Source organism: Muntiacus reevesi, chromosome 5, assembly GCF_963930625.1.
Source record: "Muntiacus reevesi chromosome 5, mMunRee1.1, whole genome shotgun sequence".
Taxonomy (NCBI): Eukaryota; Metazoa; Chordata; class Mammalia; order Artiodactyla; family Cervidae; genus Muntiacus; species Muntiacus reevesi.
The window spans coordinates 1,453,042-1,469,027 of NC_089253.1; the positions used below are offsets into that span (position 1 = coordinate 1,453,042).

Below are 15,986 nucleotides of genomic sequence, written 5' to 3' on the forward strand. Positions count from 1 at the left end.
ATTGAAATGTTATGCTTTGCCACACTAACCAGCGTGGCTCAATCAAAGCCTCCAAGTTGGGACTTGCAAGAAAATATCTACTTGTTTTCTTGTTTCTTTGGTCACAGTGATTAACTCCCGGATTATAGTGGTAAGCTACAGTGATTCTCAAACTTGGTTGCACATTGGAATCACCTGGAGATTCTGACTTAATTGGTCTGAAACACCTGAATAAAGGATGTTTAAAAGGGCCCCAGGTTGTTTTTTTTTAAGGGGGGGGGGGCAGGTAAGTCTAATGTGTAGACAAGTTTGAGAAAATTGCATGCATGCTAAGTTGCGTCAGTTTTGTCTGACTCTGTGCAACCGTATGTACTAAAGCCTGCCAGGCTTCTCTGTCTATGGGATTTTGCAGGCAAGAATAGTGGAGTGGGGTACCACGCCCTTCCCCGGGGGATCTTCCTGACTCAGGGATCTAACCTGCAACTCTTATGTCTACCTGCATTAGCAGGCAGGTTCTTTACCACCTTGAGAAAATTTGCCCCCTGTTCCCCAAAAAATCCCAATTTGCATTCTGTATAGGTCTCCGGAGATTCTAGAATCAAAGCAATGCCCAGGGAAAGAGAGTTACCAAATTCCAACCAAACAAGCAGAGATCCTGGGTTTCTGCATAGGCATCAGTAACTTTCAGATCTTAAGTTTACACTAAATTACCTTAAATTAAAATTTGCATCTTAAATTTATGAAAAATAAAACAAAATCCTCATTATGTAGAAGTCGATTTCGAGAGCAATGAGGAAAATATTCACCTTTTTGTAATGGACGATTACTATTTACTCTCTAGCCACATTCCTGATCTCTCTTACATACAACCCTGTGAGCCTGGTGACCTTTGAGACCTACCTGTGTCGCATCAGCATTGAGAACACCCCTTTTACAGACTAGCAAAGGCCCTACAAGGCCTGAGCTCGTGTCCTTGATCGGTTCAACGGCTGAGAAGTAAAGATAAGTCAGACAGGGTGGGTCATCAGCTGTTGGGCTGACACTTTCAGGCACCGTCCATGTGTATGTGAAGATCTCACCTGGCTTAACATGTGCCCCTGGCTTCAGGAATCCTGTGGAGACAAGTAAAACAGCTACTCAAAGCAACAGCCAGGAATGAGGAACTTGTCAGACTGGGTCTTCCAGCTCAGAGTGCGTCTCTGTCTGAGGATGTGCTTTGCGGAAGGACAGTTGTTTCCACTGAATCCTATCAGAGAGGTCAGTGCCACCATCTGCTGTTTCATGAGATAGATGCTTATATCAAAGGACTAACTTCTTCACAGTTTATACTTAATATCTTCATAGGTACTACTTCTTACTCAAATCTCAAGTTTAGCAAATACTAAAAGAGTGATAATTGTCTTTAAATTATCTTAAAGAGTGATAATTACCCATTTATGTATAAATGTAAATCCATAAAATAGCATTTAATACCTTCTATGATGTGGAATTTATTATATTTGGCCCTTTAGAGGATACCCCAAAAAGTTAAACAAGGGACCTACCTTTAAAGAGTTTTAAATCTAGAAGGTTGAACTAGGAAATAACCCAAATAAACTACAAGTTAGCGGAGGTAAACAAAGGCACAAGGTAACAAAACTGGTAAATGGCAGATTTGGGATTAAATGCAGGGCTGATTCCAAAGACTTTGTACTTGACCCTCATGTTGTATTGTCAAATGAACACAATGAATCTCTTCAGCTAGACTGAGGCCAGAGACTTCCTGCATTTCGTCCAGGGCTTGCAAACGGCACCCAGTAAGTTTACTGAGATAAACAATAGAAATGTAGACATTTCGGCTGTCATTAGGGTTGTTTCTGCAAAAGTCATCATGAGCATTTTGACCAAGGAAGAGAATGTGGGCAGAGGAGACATTGCTGCAGCGGGCAGGGGGTGCGGGGTGGGGGAGACTAGGGAATGGGGAATACTGCCTCCATCCTTTCCTTCTCTGTTCCCTCCCCAGCATCGCAAAGCCTGCTCTGGACTGGGACCAGCCTCATACTTGGGAATAAAGAAGTATCTCAGGAGTCATGGAGTCTGCTCTAGCGATGAGAAAGGCTTCCCACACAGCCAGGATTTCCCAAGAACAGTATCATGAACGGAAGGATAGTTCCTGTAGCCACTGGGTAGAAGCTGTTTTTCTTACATGCAGACAGTCTGTGCTACATACTCTGTGATTGGGGGATACATATGTGACTGTAAGCCCACGAAAGTTTTAAATAAATATTTGCCCATAGAGACAAAGCAAAGCCCATGTGTAAGATTTTCATTTCAACAAAACATTGGAAATCAGATTTTCCCCTTAGCCTTACCCAGGGAATCCCATGCAACTGCAGCAGAAAACTCTCCATCTTAGAGAAGTGAATGAGGCTATGGATGAGCCCACTTTGAGATTTATTGTGTTACTGAGAGTAAAGGAATAGCATTAACATTTCCCAAGTATCTGCTGTGCGCCAGACCCTGTCCTGAATTCTGTCTCAAGTGAAGGGATAGTTGCTCAGTTGTGTCTGACTCTTTGCAACCCCATGGACTGTATGTAGCCCCCCACGCTCCTCTATCTATGGAATTCTCCACGAAAGAATACTGGAGTGGATAGCCATTCTCTTCCCCAGGGGATCTTCCTGACCCAGGGATTGAACCCAGGTCTCCTGCATCGCAGGCAGATTCTCTACTGTCTGAGCCACCAAGGAAGCCCGTCTATCCCTTCCCAAAGCCCTGTGAGGTGAGCATCATTCTCTGCACTTGATAGAGGAGAAGAGTAAGGTTCAAAAAGTTGAAATAGCTAGCTCACAGGACTGGCAAGTAAAGGGCCCAGGATCCTCCCAAGGTGCAGACTAGGACTTACCATCTACGTTTGGGGCTGCATCAGAAGTTTTGTCATAGATCACACCATGGGGCAAAATACTGTAGACCTTGTCAGCTTTGTTGGCAAATGTCACTAATAGAGTGTCACCCACCTCTGCCTTGATGACGGGACCTAAGAAATGTTGAGAGGAGGAGGGAGAAGAGATGAAGAGAGACAGAGAAGTGAATGGGAGCTGAAGAGTCATTCCCTGTTAGATTACATGCCCCACTGAAATATCTCCCTCGTTCCAAACATGACAGATGATTTCACTGTACCCAGAATTCCAAGGTGGGCTTCTGCCTCAGAGAATCTCTTTCTTCGAGTAAAAGTTGCATCAACATACTCTGTATACCGAGCCTTCCAATATTTCCCTCCTATTCTGTTGTCCCCTTGTATGAAGTAGAGCTCAGAGTCACTGTGGAAAGAGAAGGGAGTTGACTGGGAATACAACTCATACATAATTAAGTGCCTTAATTAGGGAGCTTTATTGTATTGTCTCTAGACCATTAATCCACCCATCTCCCCAGAAAAGATAACACAGTCTTCAGCCAAGTTCCCAGGAATAGTCAACCAGCCTTAAAAGTCTTCAGAAGCCTTTTGGTGCTCAAGCTCATTTCTCTCTTAGCCATTGTACTTTCTTCCCCAGAGGTCCAGCAACCGAAGGAGGCACAGGTAAACTCCTTACTTACCAATATTGGCGTCCCAGATGGTGTCCTACAAAGTAACAAAGAGCTAACTGTTTTCTTTGCAAAATGGGCATCCCTCTATCTCTTGCTGATGTCAATATGAATAATCTCTGCAAATAGTAAGCTCTGATATCTGGCATGGTTAAGGAATGGAGTATCTAGTTAGTCAAGTAGTTTAATCAGTGGAGTTACCATATAAACCATATATACGAAATACCAAATTTCAAACTTGTGAAGTACAATAATATAACTTCCACCTAGTACTATCCCTCCTCTGCTTCTGTCAGTGGTACCATCACACTTGCAGACATGCCAGCTGTGTCTTCTTTTTCTGCCTTTTCCTCTTTTCTTGTTCATCCTGACTTTACAAAGGTTACAACCTTTTATTTGCACCCTTCCTTTTCTACACCCTTATTCACCTTTTTCCTTTCCTTTCTTCCCGCAGCCCACACTGCATGCATGCGCTCCTCGTCTTGCGTTTAGACCACAGTGTCCACGCAGCACCCTCTATCTCACATTGGCTCCCTTGAGTTCTTTTCTCAGCATATGCACTGATACTCCAAAGCCTTTAAAATTGTCCTTTTCATTGTCATTTTATCTGCTCCAAAATCTCCAGTTGCTTCCAATTGCCAACCAAGTAAAGTTCAAACAGATTGGAGGACCTCTGCAAAGAATATCCAGTTTGCTCCAATCTTTCCACTGCTCTGTGTAAGTGCTCATGCCCCATCCAAATCCCTCACATGTCATTCACTCTCTGATCTAATCATTCTGCTTTATTACAGATGTTTTGCATTAACCCCTGCATCTAAAATTTCCCTCTCTTTACAATTCACTTATATAAATTCTGTCATTCAAAAGATCCTACTTAAGTTTCACTTCCTTTGTGACATATTTCTGGCTATCTTCAGTTCAGTTCAGTGACTCAGTTGTGTCCGACTCTTTGCAACCCCATGAATCGCAGCACACCAGGCCTCCCTGTCCATCACCAACTCCCAGAGTTTACTCAAACTCATGCCCATCGAGTCGGTGATGCCATCCAGCCATCTCATCCTCTGTCATCCCCTTCTCCTCCTGCCCCCAATCCCTCCCAGCATCAGGGGCTTTTCCAATGAGTCAACTTTTCGCATGAGGTGGCCAAAGTATTGGAGTTTCAGCTTCAGCATCAGTCCTTCCAATGAACACCCAGGACTGATCTCCTTTAGGATGGACTGGTTGGATCTCCTTGCAGTCCAAGGGACTCTCAAGAGTCTTCTCCAACACCACAGTTCAAAAGCATCAATTTTTCAGCACTCAGCTTTCTTCACAGTCCAACTCTCATATCCATACTTGACCACTGGAAAAACCATAGCCTTGACCAGCTATCTTAGCTCTCTCTAAATGCCCAGAAAACTCACTGTCTGGACAGCTCATCTTAATCTTATTTGTAACTTGCAAAGTCACTTCTCCTCTCCTATACTTCTTTCTGTACCTGAGATCGAGAACCCTTCCTGCATCTCTCATGTCACTTAGTACATTGTGTTTTCACATATTACATTAAATATCCATTGAATATAGCATAATATTTCACATTTTATAAGGTGCTTTCTAATTTTGGAAGGCTTCTAAGATATAATTCTCAATGTTAATTTTCACTGTTCTGTTTATGGGAAAATACTAGTCAACAGGGAATGTTGATATCAAAGAGTTTTTCATAGGTAGTCCACACAAATTCTTTAGGCAAGGTTAAAGGTTATCACTTTGGTGGAAGAATGAATGAAATTTATAATGAAAGAAACAAAAGAAATCTTATTGATCATAAAGACAATTTTTTAAACATTCCCTCAAACATGAAAAGGATTACAGGGTAAGAGTAATACTTGTTGATATCATACTGTATATTTTGTAATACTTTCCTAGACATATTTGTGTATGATCCTACAATAAAAGTCACAGGGGTCTTCATCCACTTAATAAATTGTTAGATTCAATTTGAAAAATATTACATGCTATGGAAGCCCAGAGAAAATTTTTCAGGTGTCAGGGAGACTTTATTTAGGAAGTTACAGTAGAGTTAGATTTTGAAGGGGGAAAGTGGCATTGTACTGGACAGGGAGGAAGATGAAGTCTGGGCAGAAGGGGCTTCACTTATATCAGGCTGTCCTTGAACCCCAAAGGGTAACCTTCCTTGGCTATTTCACCTCCACTGAAAGAGTCCTGACTTATTCCCTCTTCAAAATTGTCTGCTTAATATGTGTAAGACCTTAGTCTCTTTTCTGTCAGCTTAGTAATTCCCATGGCACTTAATACTGCAGCTTGCCCATAGTAGATGCTCCTGAAGTGTTTGATGGATGAATGAATGAATCTAGTGCTTTGATTTGGCCAGCAAATCATAAAGCAACAGTTCAGTTCAGTTCAGTCGCTCAGTCGTGTCCAACTCTTTGTGACCCCATGGACAGCAGCACACCAGGCTTCCCTGTCCATCACCAACTCCCGGAGCTTACTCAAACTCACGTCCATCAAGTCAGTGATACCATCCAACCATCTTGTCCTCTTTCGTCCCCTTCTCCTCCCGCCTTCAATCTTTCCCAGCATCAGGGTCTTTTCTAGTGAGTCACTTTTTCACGTCAGGTGGCCAAAGTATTGGAGTTTCAGCTTCAGCATCAGTCCTTCCAATGAATATTCAGGACTGATTTTCTTTAGGATTGACTGGTTGGATCTCCTTGCTGTACAAGGGACTCTCAAGAGTCTTCTCCAACACCACAGTTCAAAAGCATCAGTTCTTCGGTGGTCAGCTTTCTTTATAGTCCAACTCTCACATCCATACATGATTACTGGAAAAACCATAGCTTTGAGATACTCTGCAGTTATCTGCAGTATATACAATTCTCAACACTGTATACATTATGGGACTCAGAGCTCCTTAAATGATGCTATTATGCCATCTAAGCAGTATGTACTCATAAGGACAGAGTCCGGAACACAAATGAGATCACAGCAAACAGCCTAACAGATGCCTCTCTTATGAGAGGCTTAGAAACATCAGCAGAGAGAGCTTACCTGCCAGAGGCATTTAGGGGAAGACCGCTGAATTTGTCATAGCCTTGAGGACCATAATCCCAAAGAATTTTTTCAGCTGCTATATAGTAGCGCCTTTGTTGACCCTTCATCTTGGGCTGAGAAATACCACTTTTGCAGTTACCAACATTGTATTGCCCCAGCATGCCAGCTATAAAACAGAGGAAAACCAAGAGCCAATGTATAAATGCTCCAAAAGCAATCATAGAGGAAGAATAGACTGATTTATATGATTTCATGAATATTTAAAATTTTGTACAGAATGTAGGACCATAAACAAAGTTAAAAGTAAAAATAAACAGTGGGTAGAGGAGTGTTTTAACACATATGATAAAAGATTAACATGTAAATATCTTTGATAAATAAGAAAGAAAAAAGTAAATATTTCAATAGAAAATGAGCAAAACATTTATAGGTTATTCACAAAAGAAATACTATTGGCCCAAGAAAAAACAAAAAAAAAGTTCAGCCCTAACAGTAATTAAGTGATACTGTTGTTCAGTTATCAAACTGGTAAAGTTTGGAAAGACTATGCATTTATATACAAAGGTCTAGAAAATAGGAAAGATATTCATCAAAATGTGACACCATTATCTCTAGAGGTGATGGCTAATTTTAAAATTGAATTAAAAAAATAAAATTGAATTATACATACCTTCCAATTTTAAACGTTTTTCCTGAGGGTTTGGACAATTTAGTAAATGTTGTATTTCAATGATGTATTCCAGCTTATGTCTACAATTACTGGCCAAATTTAAGAATCTAACTAATTTCAAATGGCTGCTAATGCCTTGATTTTAAGACTAATTTCTTCTCAAATTTAAGGATCTTCTGTGGAGAATACCTACAATCTACCCTTTTAGGGAATTTCAAGTATACAACACAATATTGTTCATAGTAGTCACCGTTAGATCTGAGGCCCCATTTGTCTTGCATAACTGAAACTTTGTATTCTTTGAGATCTCAAGTGTTCTCACCATCACCAACATCACCAAGTTTAACTATGTGAGGTAATTGATATACTAATTAGCTTGTGTGTAGTTTAAAGAGTTTACACCTTATATCAAAACATCAAGGAATTTATATACAATTCCTGTTTGTCAATTATACCTCAATAAAGTCTGGAGTGGGGGTGGAGAATAGTAATGTCATGCTCATCTTTGTCTTCTCAGGAGAGTGTCTGATACATATTAACTGAGCAACTCAACATTTGCCGAATTGAATTTACCTGAAATAACCCAGTGGACAAATGTGAGGTTTGCTTTAAGGTTGAGCGGAATAAAAATGTGTTATGAAAGCAGCCCTGAAGTGCTGCATAGCTGTCCCTGTGGTGACTGTGTGTAGCTAGGATCCAAACTGAATCATACATTATTTACTCCATGTTTATCCAATTGATAACATTTTCCTTTTCTCTTCTTAGGCCAAACCTTTAATATGCCATAGCTCTAATGTTGCCAATGTTTCTTAACTGGCATCCAGTAGCCAGAATCTCTCCATTGAGTCTTCTCTGCATAAAGACATATTTAGCTTCCTAAATCTTCCTAAATCACTGTGTCTAATGAACTAAAAGGTCTCACTATTACCTTCCAGGGGCTTCCCAGGTAGCGCTAATGGTCAAGAACCTGCCTGCTAATGCAGGAGAAGTAATATACATGAGTTCAGTCCCTGGGTTGGGAAGATCCCCTGGAGGAGGGCATAGCAACCCACTCCAGTATTCTTGCCTGAAGACAGAGGAACCTGATGGACTGTAGTCCATAGGGTCGCCAAGAGTTGCCACAACTGAAGGGACTCAGCATGCATGCACACATTACCTTCCAGATGTTCCTTAGCCTTGCCATTCAAAACTGCTCCCCTGAGGCCCAAACTGCCTCTCTAAAACTTCTGCTTCATCACTCCTCTGACATGAGCCTAGGGTCCAGCTAGGTAGACTTATTCCATGTGGTCCCAAGGAACCTGGACCAAATCATTCAACAGGTATTTAAGTCAACAAATGCTTATCTTTTGCCTTTCAAAGGATTTTGCACCTGTCATTGGATTGTGTCTCAATATAAAGAACTCTCAAAGAGCAGCCCAGAGACGAAACAGGCTGCTACCATTACTCGGCTGGGGTTATACACACCACTCTGCATAAAACAGATCATCAACAAGGCCCTACTATAGAGCACAGGTAACTATACTCAGTGCTCTGTAACACGGGAAACTTGCATGGGAAGAGAATCTGAGAAAGAATGGATGTTTGAGTACATATAGCTCACTTTTCTGTAGACCTGAAACTAACACATCGTACATAAATCAACTAGACTTCAACATAAAATCTTTAAAGAGATGTCCAAAAGGGAACTCAAGAATTGGATAGGGAGGTGGCCGAGATTATCCAGAAATCCCTTTCTGGTTGGTCCAGATTATCTATAAATTCCAATTTCTGATTGTAAATTTTATTCTATTTAAAGTTGCCCATGTGTTTTTCCCAGTTCATGTTGCTTCCCCTACTTGGAAAGCCTTTTTCTTCTTCCTCATCTATCAAATTCCTACCCATATTTCTAGGCTCAGATTAGGAACCCCTTCATTAAGTAGCCTCTCTGACTGTTCCAGTGAAGTGACAAAGCTCAAAGAGCATTTATCATTCTGCCTCAAATTTTATTCATTTTGTAAATGTATGACTATATTTAGCTACTAGATTCCAGGTTCCAGGAAGGTCTTATCAATTTTTTCAATCACCTCTTACCTGGTTCATAACGAGGTAATTAATTAATAAATATCTGTTGATAAGATGCCAAATAGGCATTATACATTTCCCTATGTTTAATATTTAAGTGTAATAAATATAACACAGACAAGGATCCATCCAATAGCATGCACTGAATGAACACCGCTGACTGTGTGGTTTAATTGTACCATTGTAAGTATTTCCACACCGGCCTCCATCCTTTTTACCTTGGAGGTGATCACTGACTTGGCAGGTTATCATCCACTTTCCAGGATTCTCAACTATCATTTCTAATGTCAGGAAGGTGGCTGGGAACAGGTTGACAACATCAGTCCGATGCCCTCTACTGATGAAGGTGTTGCCATAAAAATAGATGGAATGGATGTCTATCTCATTCCCCATCCCAAATAGGTGCCAGGACACTGATTCACCAACGCACATATCAGGTTCAGGGAAGTTTCCAAAGAGGTATCCATTGAGCGCTGAAAAACAGAAACACCAGTGAAAGATATGCCTCTGAAGAGACCAGCAGAACCAGAAACAATGGTAATACATACTATAGCACAGATGAAAAATTAGCACAGATCACTGGGTTGTAATATTTTGTGCAGAAAAAAATGTGGCTTCTTTGATAAAATGCAGTCCCCAAAGGAATGAAAAGCAATAGTCTTTTTAAGAGAAAAGCACTCAATAAAAGTGATCAACTATAGGAACACAGCCTTGATCTGCTCTGTGAATACAGTGAGATCAGGAATAAACCAAAGCTCTGTTTATAATTCCAGGACAGCTTGGCCACCTCCTACTTTCATCTCTATTTGCATATTTACCTTCCCCACCAGATCTGTTCTGTGTAACTGGAAACCCTGTCTTACCTCATGTTGGGAAAGCTGACATATAGTAGTTACTTAAGTGACAAAAGCATGCAGCAAGAAGAAAAAGAAATGATTAGAAGGGAGGAATGAGGCAGTTCAGTTCAGTTGAGTCACTCAGTTGTGCCCGACTCTTTGCGACCCCATGGACTGCAGCACACCAGGCCTCCCTGTCCATCACCAACTCCTGGAGCTTGCTCAAACTCATGTCCATCCAGTTGGTGATGCCATCAACCATCTCATCCTCTGTCGTCCCCTTCTCCTCCTGCCCTCAATCTTTCCCAGCATCAGGGTCTTTTCCAATGAGTCAGCTCTTCACATCAGGTGGCCAGAGTATTGGAGTTTCAGCTTCAGCATCAGTCCTTCCAATGAACACCCAGGACTGATCTCCTTCAGGATGGACTGGTTGGATCTCCTTGCAGTCCAAGGGACTCTCAAGAGTCTTCTCCAACACCACAGTTCAAAAGCATCAATTTTTCAGTGCTCGGCTTTCTTTATGGTCCAACTCTCACATCCATACATGACCACTGGCAAAACCATAGCCCTGACTAGACGGACCTTTGTTGGCAAAGTAATGTCTCTGCTTTTTAATATGCTGTCTAGGTTGGTCATAACTTATCTTCCAAGGAGCAAGTGTCTTTTAATTTCATGGCTGCAGTTACCATCTGTAGTGATTTTTGGAGCCCAAGAAAATAAAGTGTGCCACTGTTTCCATTGTTTCCCCATCTATTTGCCCTGAAGTGATGGAACCAGATGCCTTGATCTTAGTTTTCTGAATGTTGAGTTTTAAGCCAACTTAAAGGAATGAGGCATGTTACTTTTTTTTTTTTTTTTTTTTTTGCCATTTCTCCCATCCCCATCCCCTGCCTGTTGTAACCACCTATTTGATCTCTGAATCTATGAGCTTGGTTTTGAGGAGATTGCTCGTTTGTTAGATTCCACATATAAAAAAGATAATATAGCATTTGCCTTCTGTGTCTGACTTATTTCACTTAGCATAATGCCCTAAAAGTCCATCATGCTGTTTCAAATGGAGAGATCATTCTTTTTTTATGGCTGAATATTCCACTTAATATCCCTTTATTATATGCCACAACTTCTTTATCGATTCATCTATCAGTGGACGCAGGCTATTTCCATATATTGACTATTGTTAAAAAAAAAATTGCTGCAGTGAACATGGAGGGGTGTGTATGACCTTTTGAATTAGTGTTTTCATTTTCTTCAGATAAATAACCATGAGTAAAATTGCTGGATCATATGTTAGGTTTTTATTTTTAGTCTTATCAGGTAACTCTATACTGATTTTCATAGTGGTTACACCAATTTACATTTGTTATTTCTTGATAATAGCCATTCTAACAGGTATGAGATGATATTTCATTGTGGTTTTGATTTGCATTTCCCTCATGAGTAATGATGTTGAGCATCTTTTCACGTACCTATTGGCCATCTGTATTTCTTATTTAGAAAAATATCTATTCAGATATTCTGTTCAAATTGTATGAGCTCTTTATATATTTTGGATATTATTTCCTTATCAGATGTATGATTTGCAAATATTTTCTCCCATTCAGTTGGTTGCTTTTTCTTCACTGATGGTTTCCTCTGCTGTGCAGAAGTTTTTAGTTTGTTATAGTTCTACTTGTTTATTTTTGCTTTTATTACTTTTGCTTTAGTGTCAGATTCAAAAAATCACTATCAAGATCTATGTCAAGGAGCTCACCACCTATGTATTCTTATAGGAGTTCTATACTTTCAGATCTTACTTTCAAGTCTTTAATCCAATTTGAGTTAATTTTTGCATATATGTAAGATAGTGATCCAGTTTCACTCTTTTGCATGTGGCTGTTCAATTCTCTCAACACCATTTATTGAAGAGACTGTCCTTTCCTCCTACATATTCTTGCATGGTCTTATCCCATGGTTCTCCATTCTGTTCCATTGATCGCTGTGTCTGTTTTTATGCCAGTATTGAATTACTATCAGTTCAGTTCAGTCCAGTCACTCAGTCATGTCTGACTCTTTGTGACCCCATGAACCACAGCATGCCAGGCCTCCATGTCCATCACCAACTCCCGGAGTCCACCAAAACCCCTGTCCATTGAGTCGGTGATGCCATCCAACCATGTCATCCTCTGTCATCCCCTTCTCTTCCTGCCCTCAATCTTTCCCAGCATCAGGGTCTTTTCCAATGAGTCAGCTCTTCGCATCAGGTGGCCAGAGTATTGGAGTTTCAGCTTCAGCATCAGTCCTTCCAGTGAACACCCAGGACTGATCTCCTTTAGGATGGACTGGTTGGATCTCCTTGCAGTCCAAGGGACTCTCAAGAGTCTTCTCCAACACCACAGTTCAAAAGTATCAATTTTTCAGCACTCAGCTTTCTTCACAGTCCAACTCTCACATCCATACATGACCACTGGAAAAACCATAGCCCTGACTAGACAGACCTTTGTTGGCAAAGTAATGTCTCTGCTTTTTAATATGTTGTCTAGGTTGGTCATAACTTTCCTTCCAAGGAGTAAGTATATTTTAATTTCATGGCTGCAATCACCATATGCAGTGATTTTGGAGCCCAGAAAAATAAAGTCTGACACTGTTTCCACTGTCTCCCCATCTATTTGCCATGAAGTGATGGGACCAGATGCCATGATCTTGGTCTTCTGAATGTTGAGCTTTAAGCCAACTTTTTCACTCTTCTCTTGACTTTCATCAAGAGACTCTTTAGTTCCTCTTCACTTTCTGCCATAAGGATGGTGTCATCCACATATCTGAGGTTATTGATATCTCTCCCGGCAATCTTGATTCCAGCTTGTGCTTCACCTAGCCCAGCATTTCTCATGATGTACTCTGCATATAAGCTAAATAAGCAGGGTGACAATATACAGCCTTGATGTATTCCTTTTCCTATTTGGAACCAGTCTGTTGTTCCATGTCCAGTTCTAACTGTTGCTTCCTGACTTACATACAGATTTCTCAGGAGGCAGGTCAGGTGGTCTGGTATTCCCATCTTTTTAAGAATTTTCCACAGTTTGGTGTGATCCACACAGTCAAAGGCTTTGGCATAGTCAATAAAGCAGAAATAGGTGTTTGAATTAGTATAGTTTTGTAATAAAATCAAAGAGCACAATGCCTCTAGCTTTGTTCTTTTTCAAGATTATTTTGGCTATTCAGGACCTTTGAGGTTCCATACAAATTTTAGATTGTTTTTCCTATTTCTATAAAAATGATATATCATTGAGATTGAAACAGGGATCACACTGCATCTATAGATTGCCTTAAATATTTTAGTGATGAGTATTTTAACAATATTAATTCATCTAATCCATGGACACAAATATCTTTCCATTTATTTGTGTCTTCTTAAATTTTCTTTGTTAATATCATAGTTTTCAATATATGGGGTTTTCACCTCTTTGGTTAAATTTATTCCTAGATATTTGATTCCTTTCGATGAAATTGTAAATGAAATTGCTTTCTTAACTTCTATTTCAGATAACTCATTATTAATGTAAAGAAATGCAACAGATTTTTGTGTATTGGTTTTATATCCCTCATATTTACTGGAGTCTTTAGCTTTTCTATATGTAATATCATGCCATCTGCAAATAGAAACAGTTATGTCTTTGTTTCAGATTTGGATGATTTTTATTTCTTTTCCTTTCCTAATTTCTTTTCCTTGCCCAATTCCTCTGGCTGGGACTTCCAACACCATGTTGAACAAAAGTGGCAACAGTGTGCATCCTTTTCTTGTTAGTGACCTTAGAGGATTAGCTTTCAGCTTTTGCCACTGAGTATAACCTTAGCTGTGGGCTTGTCATATATGGTCTTTCTTATGTTGAGGTGTGTTCCATTTATACTCTGTTAAGGGTTTTTATCCTAAATGGATGTTGAATTTTGTCAGATGCTTTTTCTATGTCTATTGTGATAATTGCATATTTTTATGTTTAATTTTATTATTGTGACATATAACTTTAATGGATTTGTGGAAGCTGAACCATCCTTTCATACTTGGAATACATCCCACTTAATCATGGTTATGAAACTTATAATGTCTTGCTGAATCTGGCTTGCTGGTATTTTGTTGAGGATTTTTACATCTATGTTCATCAGGAATATTAGCCTGTATTTTTCCTTTTTTTGTGTGGCATCCTTGTCTGGTTTTGGTATCAGCACTATGCTGGCTTCATAAAACATGTTTGGAAGAGTTTCTCCCTCTTCTGTTTTTTGGAAGATTTTGAGAAGGATTGATATTGATTCTTCTTTGAATGTTTGATGGAATTAACCAAAGAAGCCACCTGTTCCTGGACTTTTGTTAGTTGGAAGGTTTTTGATTACCGATTACTGCTTGCTATTAGTCAGTCTGTTCCGAGTCTGTTCTGTCATGATTCAGTCTTGGTAGGCTGTATGTTCCCAGGAACGTGTGCATTTCTTATAGGTTATCCAACATGTTGGCATGCATTTGTTCATAGTAATCTTTTATGATCCTCTGTGTGTCGCATCTTTCATTTCTGATTTTGTTTATTTGAGTTCTTTCTCTTTTTTCTTAGTGAGTCTAATTAAAGATTTTAGTGTCTATTTCATTTTTGTTTTGCCCTTTCTGTTCTAATCTTCTTTATTTCCTTTCTTCTAGTAATTTTGGGCTCAATTTGTTCTTTTTCTAGTTCTTGAGGTGTAAAGTTAGCTTGCTTACTTGAAACTTTTCTTTTTTTTTCTGAGGTAGGCATTTATCAATATGAACTTCCCCTTAGAATTCTTTCTGCTGTATCCCATAAATTTTTATATATTATATTTCCATTTTCATTTGTTTCAAGCTTTTTAAAAATTTCTCTTTAGAGTTCTTATTCAACCTATTGATTGTTCAGTAACATGTTGTTTAATTCCACATGTTTGTAAATTTTCCAGTTTTCTTCATATAATTAGTTTCTAGTTTCATACCATTGTGGCCAGAAAAGATACTCGATATGATTTCAGTCCTCTTAAGTGTATTAAGACTTATCTGTGGCCTAACATATGATCTGTCTTGAAAAATGTTCCATGTGCTCTTGAGAAAGATGAGTATCTTATTGTTTTTGGATGGAATGTTCTATAAATATCTGTTAAGTCCATCTGATCTAACATATTGTTTAACACCAGTATTCTCTAACTGATTTCTTTTCTGGACACCTACATTGATATAAGTAGGGTGTTAAAGTACTTTACTATTATGTATTGCTGTCTGTTTTGCCCTTTATGTCTGTTAATATTTGGTTTACATATATAAGTTCTCCAATGTTGGGGGGCATAAATATTTTAAATGTTACCCATTCTTGTTGAATTTACCCATTTATAATTATGTACAGCATTCTTGGTATCTTATTATAGCCTTTATTTTAAAGTCAATTTAAAGTCTGATATAAGTGTAGCTACTCCAGCTTTCTTTTGGTTTCTATTTGCATGGAGTAATTTTTTCCATCCACTCAGCGTCCGTCTATGTGTGTCCTTACAATTAAAGTGTGTCTCTTGTAGGTAATGTGATAAATAGGTCTCGGCTTAGTTGTTGTTGCTGTTTAATCTATTTAATCCCTCTGTGTCTTTTGCTTTGAGAACGTAGGCTATTTACACTTAGTTGTTGACAAGTATGTGCTTATTACCATTTTGTTCATTGCTCTCTGTTCTTGTTACTCGTCTCTGCTCCTTTCTTCTTCTTTGCTCTCTTTCTTCGCTTTAGGTTCTGACTGGTATTATGTTTCATCACTTTCTTATTATTCTCATCATTAAGTTATAAATCTTGGAAAGCTTGGCTTGCTATTTTTGTGTGTTTTGTA

At 39.3% G+C, this 15,986-nt stretch overlaps 1 protein-coding gene across 1 annotated transcript in view; it reads right to left on the minus strand.

Annotated features, from left to right (window-relative positions):
- HEPHL1 (hephaestin like 1) overlaps nt 1–15,986 on the minus strand; it is an 89,802-nt gene that overhangs the window by 42,777 nt on the left and 31,039 nt on the right. The window contains exons 5-9 of the mRNA XM_065936785.1: nt 9,538–9,792; nt 6,586–6,754; nt 3,139–3,278; nt 2,864–2,995; nt 880–1,091 (exon numbers count right to left, since the gene is read on the minus strand). Of these exons, the coding sequence (XP_065792857.1) occupies nt 880–1,091; nt 2,864–2,995; nt 3,139–3,278; nt 6,586–6,754; nt 9,538–9,792 (908 nt within the window). The remainder of the gene's footprint in view (nt 1–879; nt 1,092–2,863; nt 2,996–3,138; nt 3,279–6,585; nt 6,755–9,537; nt 9,793–15,986) is intronic.